Consider the following 19,457-nt stretch of genomic DNA (forward strand, 5'->3'; position numbering starts at 1 on the left):
TCAGAGCACTCTCTGCTGGCAAGCTCTTTTACAGGGAAGGTGCGCAGATATCTTGTGTTTGGACCCCCTCCTGGCCGAAGAAGAAGGCCCAAAACAGGACCTTTCCCAGAAGCTGTGTTGTTTGGCAGGTCCCAGAAGCTGTCAGCTTCTGTGGTGCAGACTCTCACCTGTGCAGACTAATTTCCTAAGTTCGGCAGAGTCCAGGAACCAAGGTGGAGTCCGCTGCTCCTGAGACTGAGGCCTTCTGAGCCAGGCGGACACCTGTCCTCTGGTCGGGACAGTGGCCGGCTGTCTGAGGCCCGAAAAGGGTGCTGCCTCAGCGGCTCTGTGGCTCTGCCTGTCCCAGAAGCTGCCCGGTCCCGTGGTGCACCCTCTTACCTGTTCAGACCAATCTCCTAAGTTAGGAGGAGTCCCGGAACCAAAATGGCGCCCGCTGCTCATCTCCAACACTTTTAACATGAAGGGGTTTTGGATTTTGTTGAAGGTTTTTTTCAACATCTAATGAGATGATCATGTGGTTTTCTTCTTTCAGTTTGTTTGTATGGTAGATTATGATGATAGATTTTCACATGTTGAACCATTGCTGCATCCATGGATGAAGCCTCTTTGATCATGTTGGACAATGTTTTTGATGTATTCTTGCATTCAATTGGTGAGTATTTTATTGAGTATATTTGCATCAATATTCATAAGGGAAAATGGCTTAAAGTTCTCTTTCTTTGTAAGTCTTTATGTGGTTTAGGTATCAGAGTGGCTGTTTCTTCATAGAATGTGTTTGGCAATGTTCCTCTGTTTCTGTTTTGTGGAATAGTTTGAGGAGTGTTGATATTACATCTTCTGAACTCTAGTACACTTCTATGCTAAAAACATCTGGTTCTGGGCGTTTTTAGTTGGGAGACTTTTAATGACAGCTTCTACTTCCTTTGGGTTACAGGACTATTTAAATAGTTTAGCTGATCTTGATTTAACTTTGGTAACTTGTATCTACCTACAAAATCATTCATTTCATTTGCTTCTAATTTTTTAGTGTAGAGGCTTTTGAACTAAGACCTAATAATTTCTTAAAGTTCCTCAGTGTTTGTTGTTATGTCTCCCTTTTCATTTCTGATTTTATTAATTTGAATATGGTTTCCATGCCTTTTCTTTAATTTGGCTAAGGATTTGTATATCTTGTTAATTTTCTCAATGAACCAACTCTTAGCTCCATTACTTCTTTGTATTGTTTTCGTTATTTCTAATTTACTGATTTCAGCTGTGATTTTGATTATTCCCTGTTGTCTTCTCCTCTTAAGTGTGTTTGCTTCCTCTTTCTAGAGCTTTCATTTGTACATTTAAATTGTTCATATGACAACTTTCTAACTTATGGAGGTACTTAGTACTTTCAGCTTTCCTCTTAGAAGTGGTTCCATTGTGTCTCATAAATTTAGGTATGTTATGCCTTCATTCTCATTGAATCCCAGAAAGTCTTTAGTTTATTTCTTTATTTCTTCCATGGTACAATGATTATTGAGTAGAGAGTTGTTCACTTTCCATGAGTTTGTAAGATTTCTGTTTTTCTATTGTTTTTGAAGTCCAGATTTAATCCATGGATGCCTGAGAAGATATGAGGAGTTATTTCAAATTTCTTGCATCTATTTAGGCTTGTTTTGTGACCTACTCTATGGTCAGTTTTGGAGAAGGTTCCATGAGGTCTGAGAAAAAGTTACTTTTTTTGTGGTTTGGTAAAATATTCTGTAGATATCTTTTAAGTACATTTGATTTATTAGCCCTTTTAGTTTCATTATTTTTCTGTGTACTATCTGTTTTAATGACTTGTTCAATGGTGAAAGTGGAGTGTTCAAGTCTTCCACTATTAATGTGTGGCTTTTTTTTTAATTTTTTATTAGGTATTTTCCTCATTTACATTTCCAAAAGTCCCCCATACCCTCCCCTCTACTCCCCTACCCACCCACTCCCACTTCTTGGCCCTGGCATTCCCCTGTACTGAGGCATATAAAGTTTGTGTGTCCAATGGGCCTCTCTTTCCACTGATGGCCGACTAGGTCATCTTCTGATACATATGCAGCTAGAGACACGAGCTCTGGGGGGTACTGGTTAGTTCATATTGTTGTTCCACCTATCGGGTTGCAGATACCCCCAGCTCCTTGAGTACTTTCTCTAGCTCCTCCATTGGGGGCCCTGTGATCCATCCAATAGCTGACTGTGAGCATCCACTTCTGTGTTTGCTAGGCCCTGGCATAGTCTCACAACAGACAACTCTATCTGGGTCCTTTCAGCAAAATCTTGCTGGTGTATGCAATGGTGTCAGTGTTTGGAGGCTGATTATGGGATGGATCCCCGGGTATGGCGTTCTCTAGATGGTGGCTTTTGATATGTGGTTTAAGCTTTAGTAATGTTTATTTTACAAATGTGGGTGCCACAGCATTTGCAGCATAGATGTTCAGAATTGAGACATCATCTTGATGGATTTTTCCTTTGATGAATGTGAAATGTCCTTCCCCAAAACTTTTGCTTACTTTGCTGGAAAGTCTATTTTATTAAATGTTAGAAACACTACTTCAGCTAGCTTCTTAGGTCCCTTTGCTTGGACAACATTTATTTTCCAGCCCTTTAATTTTAGGTAGTGTTTATCTTTGATACTGAAGTATATTTGCCTGCATGCAAGTTGTATGTAGTAGAATCATGGATCCTATTTTTGCATTCATTCTGGTAATATATATATATATATATATATATATATATATATATATATATATATATGGCAAATTGAGACCATTCATTTTGTGAGATATTAATGACCAATGATTGTTAATTCTTGTTTTTTAATGTTGGTGATGTTAGTGTGTGTGTGTGTGTGTGTGTGTGTGTGTGTGTGTGTGTGTGTGTAGTTAATTTCCCTGGGTTGAAGTGTTCCTTCAAGTATTTTCTTTAGGGTTAGATTTGTGGATAGATATTATTTAAATTTGTATTTATCTCTAAATAATTTATTTTCTCTACCTATGGCCATTGGGGCCTTTGTTGGGTAAATTAGTCTAGGTTCTCATCTGTGGTTTCTTAGCAGCTGCAATATCTCTTTCTGTCACTTCTAGCTTTTAGAGTCTCTGTTGAAAAGTCAGATGTAATTTTGACATGCCTGCCTTTGTATGTTACTTGGCTGGATTTTACTGTTGCTGCCTTTAATATTCTTTCTTTGTTCTGTTGACTTAGTGTTTTGATTATTATGTGGCAGGTGGATTTTCTTTTCTGGTCGAATTTAATTGGTGTTCTGTAAGCTTCTTGTAATTGTTATAGACATCTCTTTCTTCAGGATGGAAAACAATTGTTCTATGATTTTATTGAAAATATTTTCTGGTCCTTGGAACTTAGATTATTCACCTTCTTCTATTCCTATTTTTTTAGGTTTGGTCTTTACATAGGATTCCAGATTCTCTGGATGTTTTATGTCAGTAATTTTTTGGATTTAACTTTTTTTTTTAACTTAAGTATTAATTTCTTCTGTTGTATCCTTTTCACATGAGATTCTTTATTCCATCTCTTATATTCTGTTGGTAATACTTGTGTCTATTGTTCCTGGTGTCTTTACTAGCATTTTTATCTGAAGTATTTCTTCAGTTTTTGTTTTCTTTATTGCTTATATTTCTATTTTTACATCTTAAATAATTTTATTCATTTCCTTTACCTGTTCACTTGTATTTTCCTGTATCTCATCAAGAGATTCATTAATTTACTCTGTAAAGGCATCTATCATATATATAAGGTAAGCGTTACGGTCATTTTCTTGTGCTTTGGTTGTCTAAAGGTATCTATGTCTTTCAGTAGTGGTATAGATTTGCTCTGAAGGGACCATATTACCCTGGTTTTTTGTTGTTTGTGTTCTTAAAATGGAACTGGTTGTCCCTGGGTGTTTCTGGAATAGCAGGAAAGTAGGTCAATTCTGTATCTTCTCGTGCCATGAGCCTCAGGTAGTTAGCCTTAGACTAGATGTTCTTTGTGTAGAAGCCTTGAATGTTCCTTGTGCACTGGGCCTGGTAGAGGCCTGTGGAGCTGTGGCTGCACAATGGAGATTTGGGGACAGCACACAGCTAGCTCAGTGCAGCTGGGTGTACCCTGTGAGAATTAGCAGGTCCTAAACAATGTTTTAAACTACTTATTATTTTGAATAATTTTTAATCATTGCATTGGGTTGCACTGGGTTACATTGATATTTGGTTGCTTAGATATTCAATGAAGCTCACTATAGCATTTCTTGACTCTTTTCATCATTGTTTTCTGTTCTGATTTTTAATTTTCTGGAAGATAAAAATGAGTTCATTAAATATTTCTGTTTTTCCCCATAGAACTTATTTTTATGTTTATGTATATTCTCTACCTTCCACTGTGTTTCTCACCATATTACTTAATGTAATACTGGCTTTAACTGATGCACTTCATAGTTCTCATAATGTTATAATTGTTCAACTATTATTGCTGTTTATTGATTGACATTTATATATAGTTACTTTGTTTTATTTTTCTACTTTTTAAATTGTGTGTGTGTGTGTGTGTGTGTGTGTGTGTGTGTGTGTTTAGTCCAATGAGGGCATTATTGACATTCCAAAGCAATAACTATATATCAAAGTCCATCTTGCTTAGCCAGTGTGTTAATTGGGCTTATGGATCTTAGTTCAGCATAAATTGAAAGGTGGGAGGATAACCTAAATATAGTTTTATCAATACAAAATAAAACACATGGGAGACAATCATGGATGCCCATCTTCATTTAAGAAAGGAGAAATAGCTATAGATAGTTAGAAGATAGACAGATAGATAGATAGATAGATAGATAGATAGATAGATAATTTTTGAGGCAGGGTTTGGCCTTGTGTCATAAGCTGATATAGAACATCTTTGACTACTAAAATTCCACCCAGTGAGTAGACTTTTTATTTGATTTTTCTATTGGTATTTATTCTTCAGTGTAGGCATCACTGAACTACAATCCTCTGTGATGGTAGATGAGTTTTCAGATTTTCTGCTACATACACAACTTTGAGCAATTGTACAACACTGTTCACAATCAAGGATCTTATTGCACTTTTCCTCTTCAGAATGTACAATAGGTGTGGCTTTTTATTCTTTGTGATACTCTTAGTGAGGGCAAGGAATTGATATGGTTTGGAGAGTACAGCTTCAATCTTTGACAAGAACCATGAATTTTTTCCCTGTGATAGAAATAAGGCTAAATTATCACTGTTATCTCTCTCCTATTGATGATATCCATGCTCATACTTGCTTCTTCAGATGATATTTAGTAGGAAATAGTGCCTTTATTCTTCTACCTATCATTGGCAAAATCATACCTTTTATTCTTCTTTTCTGTTGGCACATAACTGTGATTCATTCACTTTCCCCTCAAATAGTAATATTTTCTTGGTACTTATCAGGAAGTAGGCTTATTAACCTTCCATAGACATTGATAGGTTTTCTTTGTATATAAAGCATTTGAGTTTTACTGTGCTCTGAAGATAAGATAGCTTGCTTTCTCTCTTGAAATGTAAAATTCTTTCTAGTTACAGAGAAAGACATAACAAAGAGAAAATAACAACCCACTATTTTTTTTTTAACTTGTTCCAATCTGATCACACTTTTAGCACTGAAGATCCACTCTCATTTTGCCTATGACCACCTAGTGGACACATACCAAAGAACCTGCAATTGAGTGTAAGTACCACTGTGTGGATCCCCAGGAATTACAAAGTTATTATTAAAGTCAGTCTTTAATAATTCATTAAAATTTGGTTGATTTTTTTCTTTTCTGCTTCTACAGAAACTTCTCCCTCTACATATTTTATGTCTTGTCTCATGTTGAGTAGCCTTCCTGCTCTCTCTACTTCTTCTTTTGTACTTTATTTCACCACTCCACTCAGCTTTCTGATGAGCTCAAAGATATTTCTCTCCCTACCTCCCTGTCTGTCTGTCTGTCTATCTATCTACCTACCTATCTATCTATCTATCTATCTATCTATCTATCTATCTATCTATCTATCTACCTATCTATCTATCTATCTATCTATCTATCTATCTATCTATCTATCTATCTTTCTATCCATTTATCTGGTTACTTATCATTTTCTTATTGTTAAAATTATAATTATAGTAATGTTCTTTTTAGCTTTTATTTCATTCTAAGCAACAGCAGAAATCTATACAGTTTTATTAAAAAAAACAAGTTTAACAGTGACTGATATTGTTCTCTTGTCATGAAACACACACACATACGCACACACACACATAAATATATATATATCTGTGTACAGATTAGAACTCAAGCTAATACCAGCATCCAGAAACAGAATGTTGAGAAATGAAACAAAATACAAATTGTTCTACATTTGAGATTTAGAAAGTATATTTCAAGAGTTGCATACTATACTTATTTTAGTAGAGAAATTAACAGGTAAGTAAATTTGGTATATTCAATGATTGATGAAATAAGATTTTTCCTTTATAAATGAAATTTAACTATTTTGGTTAAATATAAATATACATGTGTATGTATGTATATTTAGAATATATGTTACATAACATGTGAACTATGATATACATCTGTCAAATAAATAATATCAGTATATATGTGTATATGTATGTATGTGTATATATATATATATATGTATATATATATATATATATACTTTTTGTGGGTACCAAACTTCTTTCTGTGATTTTTTTCCTCCAGAAAATAGCTTTTCTCAAGGCCAGAACCAGTCATATTCAGTCATTGTGGTTTAAGAGCTGCAGCAACGACTCCAAGAGAGAAATTGGCATCAGCTTCTGGTCCTGGGGTTTTGTTTGCAAAGCATGAGTGTGCAGTGAAGTTCTGACCTCCTAAGTTAATGTTGGAAGAGGAAGGGCTGTGTTCCAGCTCTACATTTGAGGATTCCCCACTAGCCTCTTCTTATTCAATTCTCATTTCTCACTAGTGCTTTACTGAGGTTAAATGTTTTTATTTTCTCTGGGTGTTGTTGTTGATGATGTTGTTTTCTTTCTGTTTCTTGTTGCACATTTTCTCTATGTAGCTCTTGCTGTCCTGAAACCATACTATACAGCAGACGGTCTAGAACTCAGAGACGATCCTCATGCATCTGTATCCTTAGTGCTGGTATTGAAGATGTGCTTCACCACACCTGAGTAAAAGACCAAGTTCTTAGCACATAGTATTTGAAGGAAATGGATCCATATTCCAAGCTGTAGCAAAGTCCAAGGTGAGAAACACTGACTTAGGTTTTTCTCTACGAGTATCACTTTTTTAAAATTTGAGTACAACCCTCATTCCCACAACTTTAATGTTGTATCTAATTTGCTTTAGATTCTTCTGTATGAGAAATTATTATAAAGCAGAAATATTTCTAGAAACAAGAAGAAATAAAATTATGCTTTATGACTTATTTTATATTTTCAAACTTTAAGTTAATTCTAAGAGAACTATCTTAAAATTAATGTTTCCCCCTGAATTGTCTTGCTCATACTCACCAAGCTGAAAATAGGTCATTTAAAATTTAGTCAGAGACTCATATGGATTTATATTGCTGAGATTATTTCTACTGACATTACTTAAAGATACCTTTGAGAACATCTTTGATTTTCTTTAGACCAAACACATAGCATCTACTCTTGTGATAAAGCACGGAGTGATAAATAAGTGAGATGATCCTGTTACTACACTACTCACATCCCTTGGCAATCTGGTTATTTTGTCATGAATTAAGATGATACTGTCATGTAACATTCATACAATCCTACCATTTTTATTTAACATTCCAAGTCCATACTTTAGTTCATGTTTATCCATTTATGCATACCCTTAATCAAGCATGTAAATTTATCAGTGACTTTTAGGAATAGTAAAGAGCAAAAAAAAAATCTTTTTATCAAAGTTCAAATAGATTATTTGTCTGCTGATGAAGAATTGAAATTATGTGTTCTCAAAGTTTTATGACTGGCTTGTTTTTAAAGTCATATATACATAAACCATAAATAAATAATTACTTAATAAAAATATATTTTATTTAAATACCTAGATTTTATTGATTACATGTTTGTATTAATATATAGTATTTTTAAATTAAAATGTATAATTAATATCTGAAGCATAGTTCACAAACAAACTTCAAGTCCATATCTTAATGAGCCTAGACATTTTCTCTTTTAATAATTTAAACAGCTATTATGGGAAGATAATGGCATTTGATTTCCACTGTTGGAATTATAGTGATAATTAATAATATCATTGACATTATGAATTCATTTTAACTTTGACTTTTCAGTCATGGCATACAACTAATATGCCAAACAACAGTAATCTGTCATATAATAGAAAAATTCTTTCCCTTCCATGACAGAGTAAAGCTTCTTATTTTAACATATGTAACATATCTTCTTCCTTAAAGCAAATAGAATAGTTAAAACAGCGTTGTTTTTGAAGTTTTTCACTTTATAGTACATATTTTAATTTAAAAACGTCCTCATGTTCTAATTTCCTTTTAACATAGGATTGGTATATGGCTAATAAGGGACCTTTTGATATTTAATTCCTAACTGTTCAAATAAGACAAGATGGAAATAAACAAGCAAATGAATCTCCTAACAGAGCCAAGAATTCAATGAAAAAAGATTAAAGTATGGAGGAGATCAAGTAGCTGAAAAAATTAATTAAATTTTCAAAGTTATGTTATTGTAATTTTGTAAATACAAGTTAATAATACTGTGGTAAACTTAGTATTGCAACATTTAAAAATGTAAGCTGATTATATCAGCATCAGGCATGGCTGCCATCTTGTGGGGACAGGACAAAATGTAGTGAGGGGCCAATCTCAAAAGTGTCCCTGTTAGGTTACAGGTCATCATTTTTTTCCTGAAGTTAACTTATGCTCATCCATATTTCTTGTGAAACTTCCTGGACACCAGACATTGGAGATGAGGTAACTGGAAGACATCTACCAACATATACTTTTATAAAAATAAGTCTCTAAGCTTAAAGCTTCAATATCATGGGTTCCTTGGACAGTGAAAAAGATGTGAAATCAAAGGTTCCATTTGAGTAATCTTTAGTTATAAACAGATTTGGGGAAATACTTGTGTTTAATAATCAACATGGTTACAGAATTTGTTTGAAATTTATTATCATATTGAGTTTAAAATGTTTCCAGATAAGACAGTCTTTCACATTTATAGAAATTTCTGAAAAGGCGAAAAGCATTTGAGAACTTAAATTAGAAGGTAAGAAGAATGAAAATAAGGAAGGAGGTAAATACCAATAAGCAATTTTTGAAATACTGTACAAATACTTGACAAATACTTTGCAAGCATGAAAGGAATTAGTTTAAAAGAATGGACAAAGTACACCCAGCACACATGTATTCCATAAGAACTTTGTAATGTATTAAAAACAAGAGCCTAAGGTTTCTGAAGCTAAAGGGGTGGTTCAGCACCTAGTTTGTGGTTTGGTTTCCAAAATCCACATAGGTTCACAACTATCCATAGCTGCAATACTAGGGAGCTATGACTTTTTATCAATCAGCTATGCATATAGTGCACATACATACACACAGGCAAAAGATTCAAACACACTACAATAAATGAATATAAAAAGTCAAATTGTGTTTTCTAAGTTTACAGTTTTCTAACTAATATCAGTAAAAATTCTGAAATTGATTTAATCCTCATTTAGAAAGAAAAAAAAAGGAAACTGAATGAATCAGGTTCTGAAATTCCATTAACACTGAATTTCCATGATCTGTTAAGAAAAAAAAAATCATTTCCTTTGGGATCCACTCTCAAAGAAGATTCATACTTTCCCATCCCTCCAATGTACATCTATACATAACTTTAATTCTGTTCATCAAACTACTCATTGTTTGGACATTGTATTCTTTTCCTTCTTCATACACATCTGGTAAGGGTGCAATTTATTTAGACTCCTATAGGTAGTTACCCACATTTATATTGCTAATGATATCATTTATATCATGATACATATATTGTATCATTTATGACTACAAATAATTATCCAAATACATTCATTTGTGTTATTTGGAAAGCCAACCTTGCCTCAAGTTTAAAATAAACACTTATGAATGCATTGATTTTTATGTTAAAACAAAACCCTTTGTATATTGCTATATAGCCAAAGCTTTTAAAATTTGATGAAAATGAGTGAATTCCGTGTTGAATGACAGAAAGAAGCTGACTTTACCAATGTAGACGCTGGGGTTCTTTGATGTCTGTCCCCTGAAAATCAAAGCACGACCTTCTACACACATTCACATGGTCTTGCTTTCCTTCTGCACAACATGTGTTTGAAGGAGTACTAATGTGCCTTAACCCAGCAACACAAGTGAATACTTCCCTAAAATTCTGCTTTCCGTTAAAAAAATTTTTACTAATTACACTTTAGATCATGAAAATCACATGAAGTTTCCTACAACTTCTCTAAGTCACTCATGTTGATATCACAGTGATTCTTCCAGGAAGACACAGTCCCAGCTGGGAAAAATCCATGAATTATTAATTATCATTCACATTTATGTATTCCTCCAAAGTTAAGTGCCTGTTATAAAATTTTAGGGGAAGAAGGCTGTCTTCGTAAGAACTGAGGCAGAGGACAGGGGCCAAAGTGCATATTTCATTCCCATATGTGATGATTGATTCAAATGAAGCAGCATTTATGAAGGAGAAACCATCTCTGCAAAGTCTAAGACACACATGCTATGTACTCACTCATAAATGGATATTAGTCATAAAATACAGGACAACCATGCTATAATCCACAGACCCAAAGAAGCTAAGTAACAGGGAGGGCACAGTCTACTTAAAAAACATGACCAAGTTTAGCTTGCTTGTATAGTTCTGGAATACTAGCTACTTAGGTGGCTGTGACTGAAGGAACATAGGTTCAAAACCAATCTAGACACATTTTTGACAATATCTCAAAACAAAGAATAAGAAAAAGAATAAGCTAAAGACATAGCTGTGTGGTTGAGACATTTATTAGCATGTATCTAATGTATACAAAGTTTAATTCACTGTAGATCAATAATTAATTAATAGTCAGTAAATATGCGATTTTTACACTTGGTATTCAACATCCATTTTGTACATGGTAAATCTTTATTTCTAGGTAACTATCATATCCAGTTTTCTAAAAAATAGCTGTACATTCATATTATAGTGTATGAATTGATATTAATACAAAGCCAATTAATTAGGGCTCAGTGTGCATAGGAATTACTTGGACACAGAAAAGGCTGCTGTTCCTAAATTGAAACCAGTAGGCTGATGGTGTTACTACGTTTCTTGCTTTTCTTGCTTGGAAAGCTTCAACCCATGTTTGAGTACCTGTTTTAATTGACAGGGGTTGATCATTATATCTTGGCGTGTTTCAGGATGTGTCACCCAAATTTCTTTAGATGCCCAAGTATTAGAATAGTGGTTCTGAACTATGACTACCTCTTAGGGGCACTTACAGAAGTGGGTTGGTTATAAATGCTAAGCTTTGGAGTTTTTGACTTAATTATACTTACACAAGCCCTTTGCAAAGAAGCACAGGTGTTCTTGTTTAGTTCTTGTTTCTTTGACACAAACTAGAGTCACCTGGGAAGAGAGAATCTCAATTGAGAAAGTGCCTCCAGATTGGTCTGTTGAGCATGCCAATATAGCATTTTCTTAATTTATAGCTGACATGTAAGGGTTCAACCCTCTGTCTAGCTTGCCACTTTAGGCAAGTGGGTAGCTCTGGGTTGATTAAGAGAGCAGACCCAGAAATCTGTGAGTAGGAAGCCAGTAAGCAGCATTATTCTATTGCCTCCAGGTTGTTGATTGACTTACTGTCCTGGCTTTCCTCAATGACAGAGAGTTAAAGACATGGAATTATAAGCCAAATAAACCTGCTTTTTCTGTTCAAGTTGGTTTGGTTTAGTCAATGTTTTGTCACAGAAACAGAAGGTACATAAAGGCACCTGATTATTCTATAGTGTGTTTATGATAGGAAACTACTAAATGGAGGATTTTGGAACAAATGCAATATTTTGTTTACGGTACATTAAAAGAAGTTTCTAGTAGATTATATGACCACAAATATATTTAGTTACTAGTTATCTCTAAGAACAGCACTGAATAAGGTTAGGATGGGATGACACAATTTTGTTCGAAGGTTTCAGCTATCAATCTTCTTCTAAGATATGATATTGCTGTGTCCATCTTAAATGATGACTTCCCAATTTCTCCTGATAGAACACACAGTGAGTCACTAGCTTTTAAAATGAACCATAGTCCTGTGTGGACATACACCCGTTTTTAAAAATTCATCATCTGTATCAACATTTATGGAAGTGCATCAAAATACTCTGAATAGTAGATGACATCAATAATAACATGAAGATCATCCGTATTGAATTCATGGTGGGGAAATGAACAGATGATGAAAAGTGATTGGGAAGTGCAGTCAGTGATGGCTTCCTGGAAGTACTGGTTTGTTCTAGATTCAGAAGAATTGAAATTCAACAACTGGGGCTCTGTGCAAATCAATGTTATCCAAAACATGTGTATAAGTCCCAACCATCAGTGAAGACATTGGTGAGCTCATTTTAAAGTAGTGTTTCTTTTAGACTCCATGGAAGACTGCATTGAGAGCCTAGGAGATGGGTGGGATTATTTCATACTCAAGGGTCGGGCAGTGTTTCATGAGTGACAGGTTTCTGCTCTTGAGGTGCTGAGGGACTTGAATGACTTTATTGTAATCCATGAGATACTGTTGATGTGAGCAGCAAAAGAACAAAACATTTTCTCGAACGTCCAGGGATGGAATTTACAAAATGAAGGAAAGTTAGGATATTTCAGACGCGAGAATAGGCAACTAAGTCAAATCATCAAGATAGTAGAAAAGGGGTCAGTGAGGAAACAGGAACAAAAGATCTTAGCCAGATTCACAATGAACTTGGGTTCTGATATCCATCCCCCAGGTAACAAGTTTCCCAGCCAGTGGACTACGTTTGTAATTGAAACAGTATCAGAGCTGTTAATAGCTGACCTCAGTTACACACTTGATTGAGTTAACAGAACCCCCTTCTGCAATAAGATGGAAGGATATAAACTAGTCATTAGAAGTCACCAAGAGCAGGGGTAAAGCTTGCACAAAATCCCTTCTTTTAAGGCCGGGACCTTACCTTACAGTGCATCTGCAGGCTCCCCAAGAACAGCAAGTAGCTTCCCTGTGGCTACTTAACTGCACAGGTGATTAACTTAATGCAGGATTTTGACGACTGAGGCTGTTTTGTTTGTTTTGTTTTATTGTCCTTAACATTTTTAGATATATATTTGAATGTCAAGACTGTCTGTTTTCTAACAGTATATCAAAATTCTTTCTGCATTTTGATTGCCTTAAAAACACCAGAGACCGAAAGGGGGGGGGGGGGAGCAACCCACTGTTTAAAGGTAATTAGCACGTTCTCCGCTTTTTATAACTTTATAATTGAAATCTCATTAAAAGCTTTCTAGGTCTTCTTTTCCCTAAGTGACTAGGTGTCCCTAATTTGTTCTTAGCCAATGTGACTAATTCCAGACGACGCCTAGAAAAAAGTCCGGTACCTGTTGGGGGATAGCAAGGTTAAATAAGTGGGGTGGCTTTTTAGGTTGTTTTTATAACCTACGGGGAAAAACAAAAACATCCAAAAAAAAAAAAAAAACCGTCAAGGCAGGTGGGGGACTTCACTGCCTTCTCTTTGAGTCCTGCCTTTCTCAGTCCGGGTGAAGATTCCCAGGGAATTGAGAGCGCGGTTTTGTTTCTCCCTTGTATTGCAGATAGGGGGAGGAGGTGGTTATTAGAAGCTCTTCCTCTCTCGGTTCCCCTCTCCGCCTGACAGCACCGCTCTCTTGCGGACTCGCTTCTCCTAGGTGATCCATTTCTAGGCAACGTGGGGCTGCAGCGGAGCTTGCCAGGCTGCTGTTGGCTTCCCGCATCCCGCCAGGCGAGCGGCTCGGGAGCATCCTGCAGCCGCGGCTCCGCGCGCCGGCCTGGCCCGCTGCTCGCTCCCGCCGGACTCCCCCGCCACCGCGCCCGCCGCGCCAGCTCCGGGGCCCGTCTCGCGCCGAAGGGGAGTATTCTCTGCATTACTAGCTGCATTACCTTCAAGTTCACTTTTGCCACCCCTCCCGAAGCGGACCTCCCCCTCCCCGCTGGAATCTGGCGACTCCGATCGCATCTTCATCCTCGCTGGTGGCACTGAGAGCTGGCCGCGAGGCGCCACGACCGCGCACGGCCCCGGGTGGAGGGGCTCGGCGGCGGGGGAGGGCGCGGGCACATCCGGCGCGGGGGTGCCCAAGTTGCGGCGGAGCTGGGACCCGCCACCGCGGCCCCCGTGCGGCCACGGCCACCGTCTGAGCGCCAGCCTCGCCCCCCGTCCGAGAGCAGCCAAGGCTGGATACATTTTTTAAAAAGCCCAACTGCAAACAACTCTGGCAATGCCAAAATTCCCCTCCGAGTGACAGGGCTTGGGAGGAGGCTGCCTCTGGCTGTGCTAGCTCTCGGGTCGCCCGTGCCTCTTCTGTGACCAGAAAAGATTGTGCTGTAAAGAGGGATTTGGAAATTAGGGGGAAAGCTGCACTCAACTCTATCCTGACCTCAAACTCTGTGGACCGCTTAAGAGAATATCTACGTCTTGGAAGCAAAGTCGTGGTCAAGGAGGATCGGCATCGGAGGATGGAAGTTTTCCCCTTGCTCTTGTTTCTGTCCTTCTGTTGGTCTCGAACCTGGGACCTGGCGACCGCTGATTCTATCATCCACATCGGTAAGACAGGGCTTCTGTGGCTTGTGGCGACTTTCCCTAACGTTTCCTTGGCTGTGATCTCTGCTTCCCCACCCCCTCGAGCCTCCGGCTGCTGCCAGAGTGGCCTAGGTTCGCTCCCCTCGGTGCCCGCGCTCTCACGGGCTCAGCTTTCCCTAAGCAGTGACTGAGCCTCGCGGCGCGGAGTGAGGCCGTGTGTGGAGTGCGGGCCGGGCACTAGAGGCTCACGCCTGCCTCCGCGCAGGAGTGTGGGGAGTGTGGGGACTCCGGGTGTGGGGAGAAGGAAGTTTGATTGACTCTATCTTCTCGATTTTTCCCGGATGTACATTTGAGCCATTAAAAAAAAATCATAGGGGGTAAGGCTGGCAGTGGCATCCGCGGGGGAGAGATGCGGGCTGGGGCCGGGGGCGCTCCCCGCGGCTCGAACAGGTGGTTTTGCATCCTGAGCGGCCGAGTCCGCTGCGGCGATCGATGCGGACTCCCAAGCTCGCCGTCCTCTGCGGTTCCCGCGACTCGGAGGCTGGAGAGGATGGCGGGGCACTCGCTCCCAGTCCGGGGCGTGGGAGACGCCAATGCCGGCGCAGGCCGCTCCGGTGCCCGGCACAGACACGGTGGCCTCTGACAGCCATCTCCAGAGCTGCTCCCGGGCGAGCTGAGTCCGGGCGCCCCGAGGCCCCGCGGGTCGCCAGGCTCCTGGCCCCACCTATTGGCGAGCCGAGCGTCCGGGCAACGTGGCTGGAGCGGCGGGGCTCGAGTCATTATCATGCAGGGTGCCCGCAGCGAGGGCTCCAACTCTTCTCACTTGCTAATCCCTGAGAGCTAAGTGGAGACTGGCTTTTGCAGCCTTTTTTTTTTTTTTTTTTTTTCCGCGTTAATGTGATGATTTCCTTTTCGGCAATTCGCCCCCTGGGCAAGCAAGGTTCATTTGCTGGGCTGCAGTGAGGCCCCTCTGGAGGATTTTTTTTTTTTTTCTTTTTTGGGTACAGGAGTTTTATCAGTACAAATGGTTTCCTGTTCTGCAAATCCTGGCGACAGATGGGTCACAGCTTCTTTGCCCTTCTACCGTGGCGCGCGCGCGCGCGCGTACACACACACACACACACACACACACACACACACACACGTGGCAGGTGAAGCAGCTGCAGGTGGTAGTTACTTCCAAGCAAGGGGCTTCTGTCTGGTGTGTTTGTGCCTGTGGTGGACAGATCTTCAGCTCCAGGGGGCTCCCTCTTTTGGTATTATAGGCTGTCTTTGTAAACATGTCTGCCATTCTCTATCATTTATTTCAATGGGACTATATGTCTCTGTGCAAGGGGTAATGAGGTCACAATTCAGAAAGCCTTGCCCTTGTGCATTAAGAAAATGAAGCATTACATAGCTGGCCTTCTGGATCCCGTTTTGCCTGGGGCTTACAGTGCCTGTAGGTTCAGAACTTTTCAGGAAGAAATCTCATTGAAGGGTTCAGTAACGCTCTGATAAGAGTTTGGAAATGAACCATGCTTTTCGTAAAGACATGACATGAATTTATGTCCAGTTGTAAGTGAGTAGAGCAGGACCGGGGGTGGGATTGCTATGCCTTTCTTTATATTCATTTGATGACTGGGGGTTTCTCACTTATGTTTGCCACTCCCCCCACGGGGGTACTTGTAGATAAGTGTTTGTTTTATTGCTTATTCTGTGCTCCACATGTTAAGTACATAATTTACAAACATGTATAAATCTTCTTATTCTTCACGAGAGGAATACTATTTTACAGGGCACTCCAGGCATCTGGTTCAGAATAGAAAATAACTATCATATATTGCCAACTGTTGTCTCTCAAAGTGACAGGGCTTACTTGTTTATAACTAGATTCTTAAAAAGTAACTGTACAGCAATTAGGCAGAAATCTAGCTGTGCGCATCAACAGTGTACAGCCAACTAAAAGAAACACCTCTTTCTCAATTAATTTGGCTTGAATGAAGTTAATGCATTAGACAAGGGAATTGGCTTCTTTTATAGACTACCCTAATATTGCAGTGAAGCTAACAGGGTTTTAAAAGCTTCATACCTCTTATAATGTACTGAAAATTGGCTATGTTCTGTGTACCTCAGAGGTTAAATGCCCCCTTTCCTGAATATTTAGCAAAAGTATGATACATTCAAAGCTGGTACATCTGTATTAGACTTGTATGCCAGCAGTTAGCATGCACTGGGTCAGCTTGCTTACTTTGTTGGTGAGGAAAAGGAATTTTTTAGGTGTTTTTTAGATGAAATGTAAGAAATACGAACATGGGGAATGCATTAGCTCCAGCCTAAAGGGTTGAAAATGACCCCACTGGCCAGGCATATTTCATGTAAAGAAATATAAAGATACATGCAGAATTGAAAGTGGTTGTGATAGATTGTTCAGGCATACTGGAAAGGTAAAAAGTCAGACAGACATTGCTCTAGTAAGTTCTAGTAAATACTGGAGTTTTTTGAAATTGAACATGGTATGTGTATGAATTTCTTGTCTCTCTGGTTTACTTCATGTAGGTAGTTTAATAGGGAAAATTGCATATTAAGTTTTAATATTTTGTCAAATAAATTAGTTTATTATCATCATGACATACATTTTAATGGTTGAACCACAATGATTGAGGTAAAAATATATTTTCTACTCAAAATACATAACATTATAATTGCTTGAATTTTCTGGTAAGCATATTTTAGAGACATGTATTAGTTGCATGTATTTATATGCTAAATACACATACCCATATATACATAGTACTTAATGTTGAATCACCTCCCTTGCCCTGGTGAAAGAAAGGTCTTTGACATATAAAAACTATGCAAGTTTGAATTATGCTTCTACTTTGGGCCTGTGCATTGATTGAGTAATTTCATCAGACCCACATTACTTGATTGCTTAGAAGTTTCCTAACGATCTGCATGCTGTAGGAAGAACCAAAACGTCGTGAGTGGAATGGCAATGATACCGTGTTTTATGAGGCTATTCAGAAGTCGCGCTGATTTATGTAGCTAGAAAGCTCCCAAGTCTTTGAGATTAGCCACGCTGACTGCTATTCTCCTCATACATCAGGCGTCCCACACTCTGTACTCCCTCAACACAACAGGAGTGTAGAGTGTGCTGCTTTAATTAAGCAGGGATTAGGTGGCATTTCCAGTCAACTGCATAGTTTGTGTTTTGCTTCCTGTCTACTATGGAGGATTTCGCATCTTAGCAGTTTAATACATGCTCATTTCTTTATCTAGTTCCTGTGCTCAGAGAGCAGATTGTCCCCAGTCACATATTTCTATAAAGAAATGTGCAAGGACTATACTCATTCATATATTACACACATCACTAGCAAGTTTTGGCTGTAATCAGTTTTAGTAAAATGCCTTATGTCAACAAGGAGTAGAAAAGAGCCATTTATCCGTTTTTCTCCCACAAACAGATGATACTTCATTCTCCAAGATTATAATAATCACTCTGTCATTATGAGAACCTAAGACAGTTCACAGCATGTCTGCATCATCAGAATCTTCAAGGTATACACTACAGCTGGTTTACTGAAATGTTCAGATCATTGTAATCAACACAAGACCAACAATTGAGTGGTTTTCTTTCCTTTATTCCGGGGTCTATTTTATCAAATATGATTACAAACACATCCCCAGAAGGCAGAGGCTAACTAAGTTTTTTTTTTTTTTCCAAAGTATTTCCTTTTCTTCACATGGTTTTTCTTGAGTAGCCAATGACCTCAAACTGTCATCAGGGACTCATTGGTTCATATAGCCCAAATTGCTTTCTTCCCTTTTACTTTTGTTACAGCAACCTTTTGTTCCTTAAGTTATATAGAAATAGAGATAAACTTACAAAAAGTGTTCGGACACATACTTTACTGTTGCTCTCTTCCTGTGTGATTAATATAGTTCTTTGAAATACAATTCTGATGTGAATTAAATTAGACAATGTTGTTATTAATCAATGATATCAACTGTGACATGACTAATAAACATTATAACAAGGACCTTTGCTGTCTACTGCAGATGAAATATGTATCCACTAAATATCTCCTATAAATTTTCAAATGTGAATAAAAATCAAAGTGATTAGCATTTGACTTATCTAAAAATAGATAGTAATTGAAACTGTTAGAAGCCATGGAAGATGAATTTCATTCAATTTTGACCTCTATGGCTTATTTTGTCATACTATAAATTTATCTTAATGGGACATTATGATTTCAAAACCCCTCTTATCCACACAGAATTGTTTCACCTTTCGCCTGCTTATATTATTGTGAGGGAGGCATTTCCATTTGTATTACATCCCTAGTTTATTTTTATTTTAGATAGCATATTACTAACAACATGAATTGCTGAATGCCTAGTATTTATTGGAAATATATTTTCAGTCTATGGTGATATCTTTACTACTAGGTTTCACTATGTTTTGAACTGGTCCTTTGTAGTCTACATAAAAATATATGAAATATTTTTCAAATTATCAGAAAGGTGGGCCACCCAATTACTTTTGTGATACTGGAAGAACAGTGATTTTATTCTTTAAGCAGAACAAACATATAATAACTTTGTTTCTCTTTTTGATATCTGTAACTATAGAACATATCAACACCTGCTCCTTCCTAAAGAGGTTAAATTTGATAG

At 38.0% G+C, this 19,457-nt stretch overlaps 1 protein-coding gene and 1 long non-coding RNA gene across 3 annotated transcripts in view; both read left to right on the plus strand.

Annotated features, from left to right (window-relative positions):
• The first annotated feature begins 3,694 nt into the window (after window positions 1-3,694).
• On the plus strand, window positions 3,695-7,243 carry Gm46990. The gene is made up of 3 exons (XR_001785458.2): window positions 3,695-3,757; window positions 5,631-5,700; window positions 7,056-7,243. It is a non-coding gene; the product is annotated as a predicted gene, 46990 (long non-coding RNA).
• Window positions 7,244-13,880: 6,637 nt separating this feature from the next.
• Window positions 13,881-19,457, plus strand: part of Grid2 (glutamate receptor, ionotropic, delta 2) — a 1,448,316-nt gene continuing 1,442,739 nt past the window's right edge. For both annotated transcript variants that reach the window (NM_001370966.1, NM_008167.3), the window contains exon 1: window positions 13,881-14,819. In NM_001370966.1, the coding sequence (NP_001357895.1) occupies window positions 14,732-14,819 (88 nt within the window). In that variant the 5' untranslated portion in view covers window positions 13,881-14,731. The remainder of the gene's footprint in view (window positions 14,820-19,457) is intronic.

The sequence above is a fragment of the Mus musculus genome, chromosome 6 (assembly GCF_000001635.26).
Source record: "Mus musculus strain C57BL/6J chromosome 6, GRCm38.p6 C57BL/6J".
NCBI classification, from domain to species: domain Eukaryota; kingdom Metazoa; phylum Chordata; class Mammalia; order Rodentia; family Muridae; genus Mus; species Mus musculus.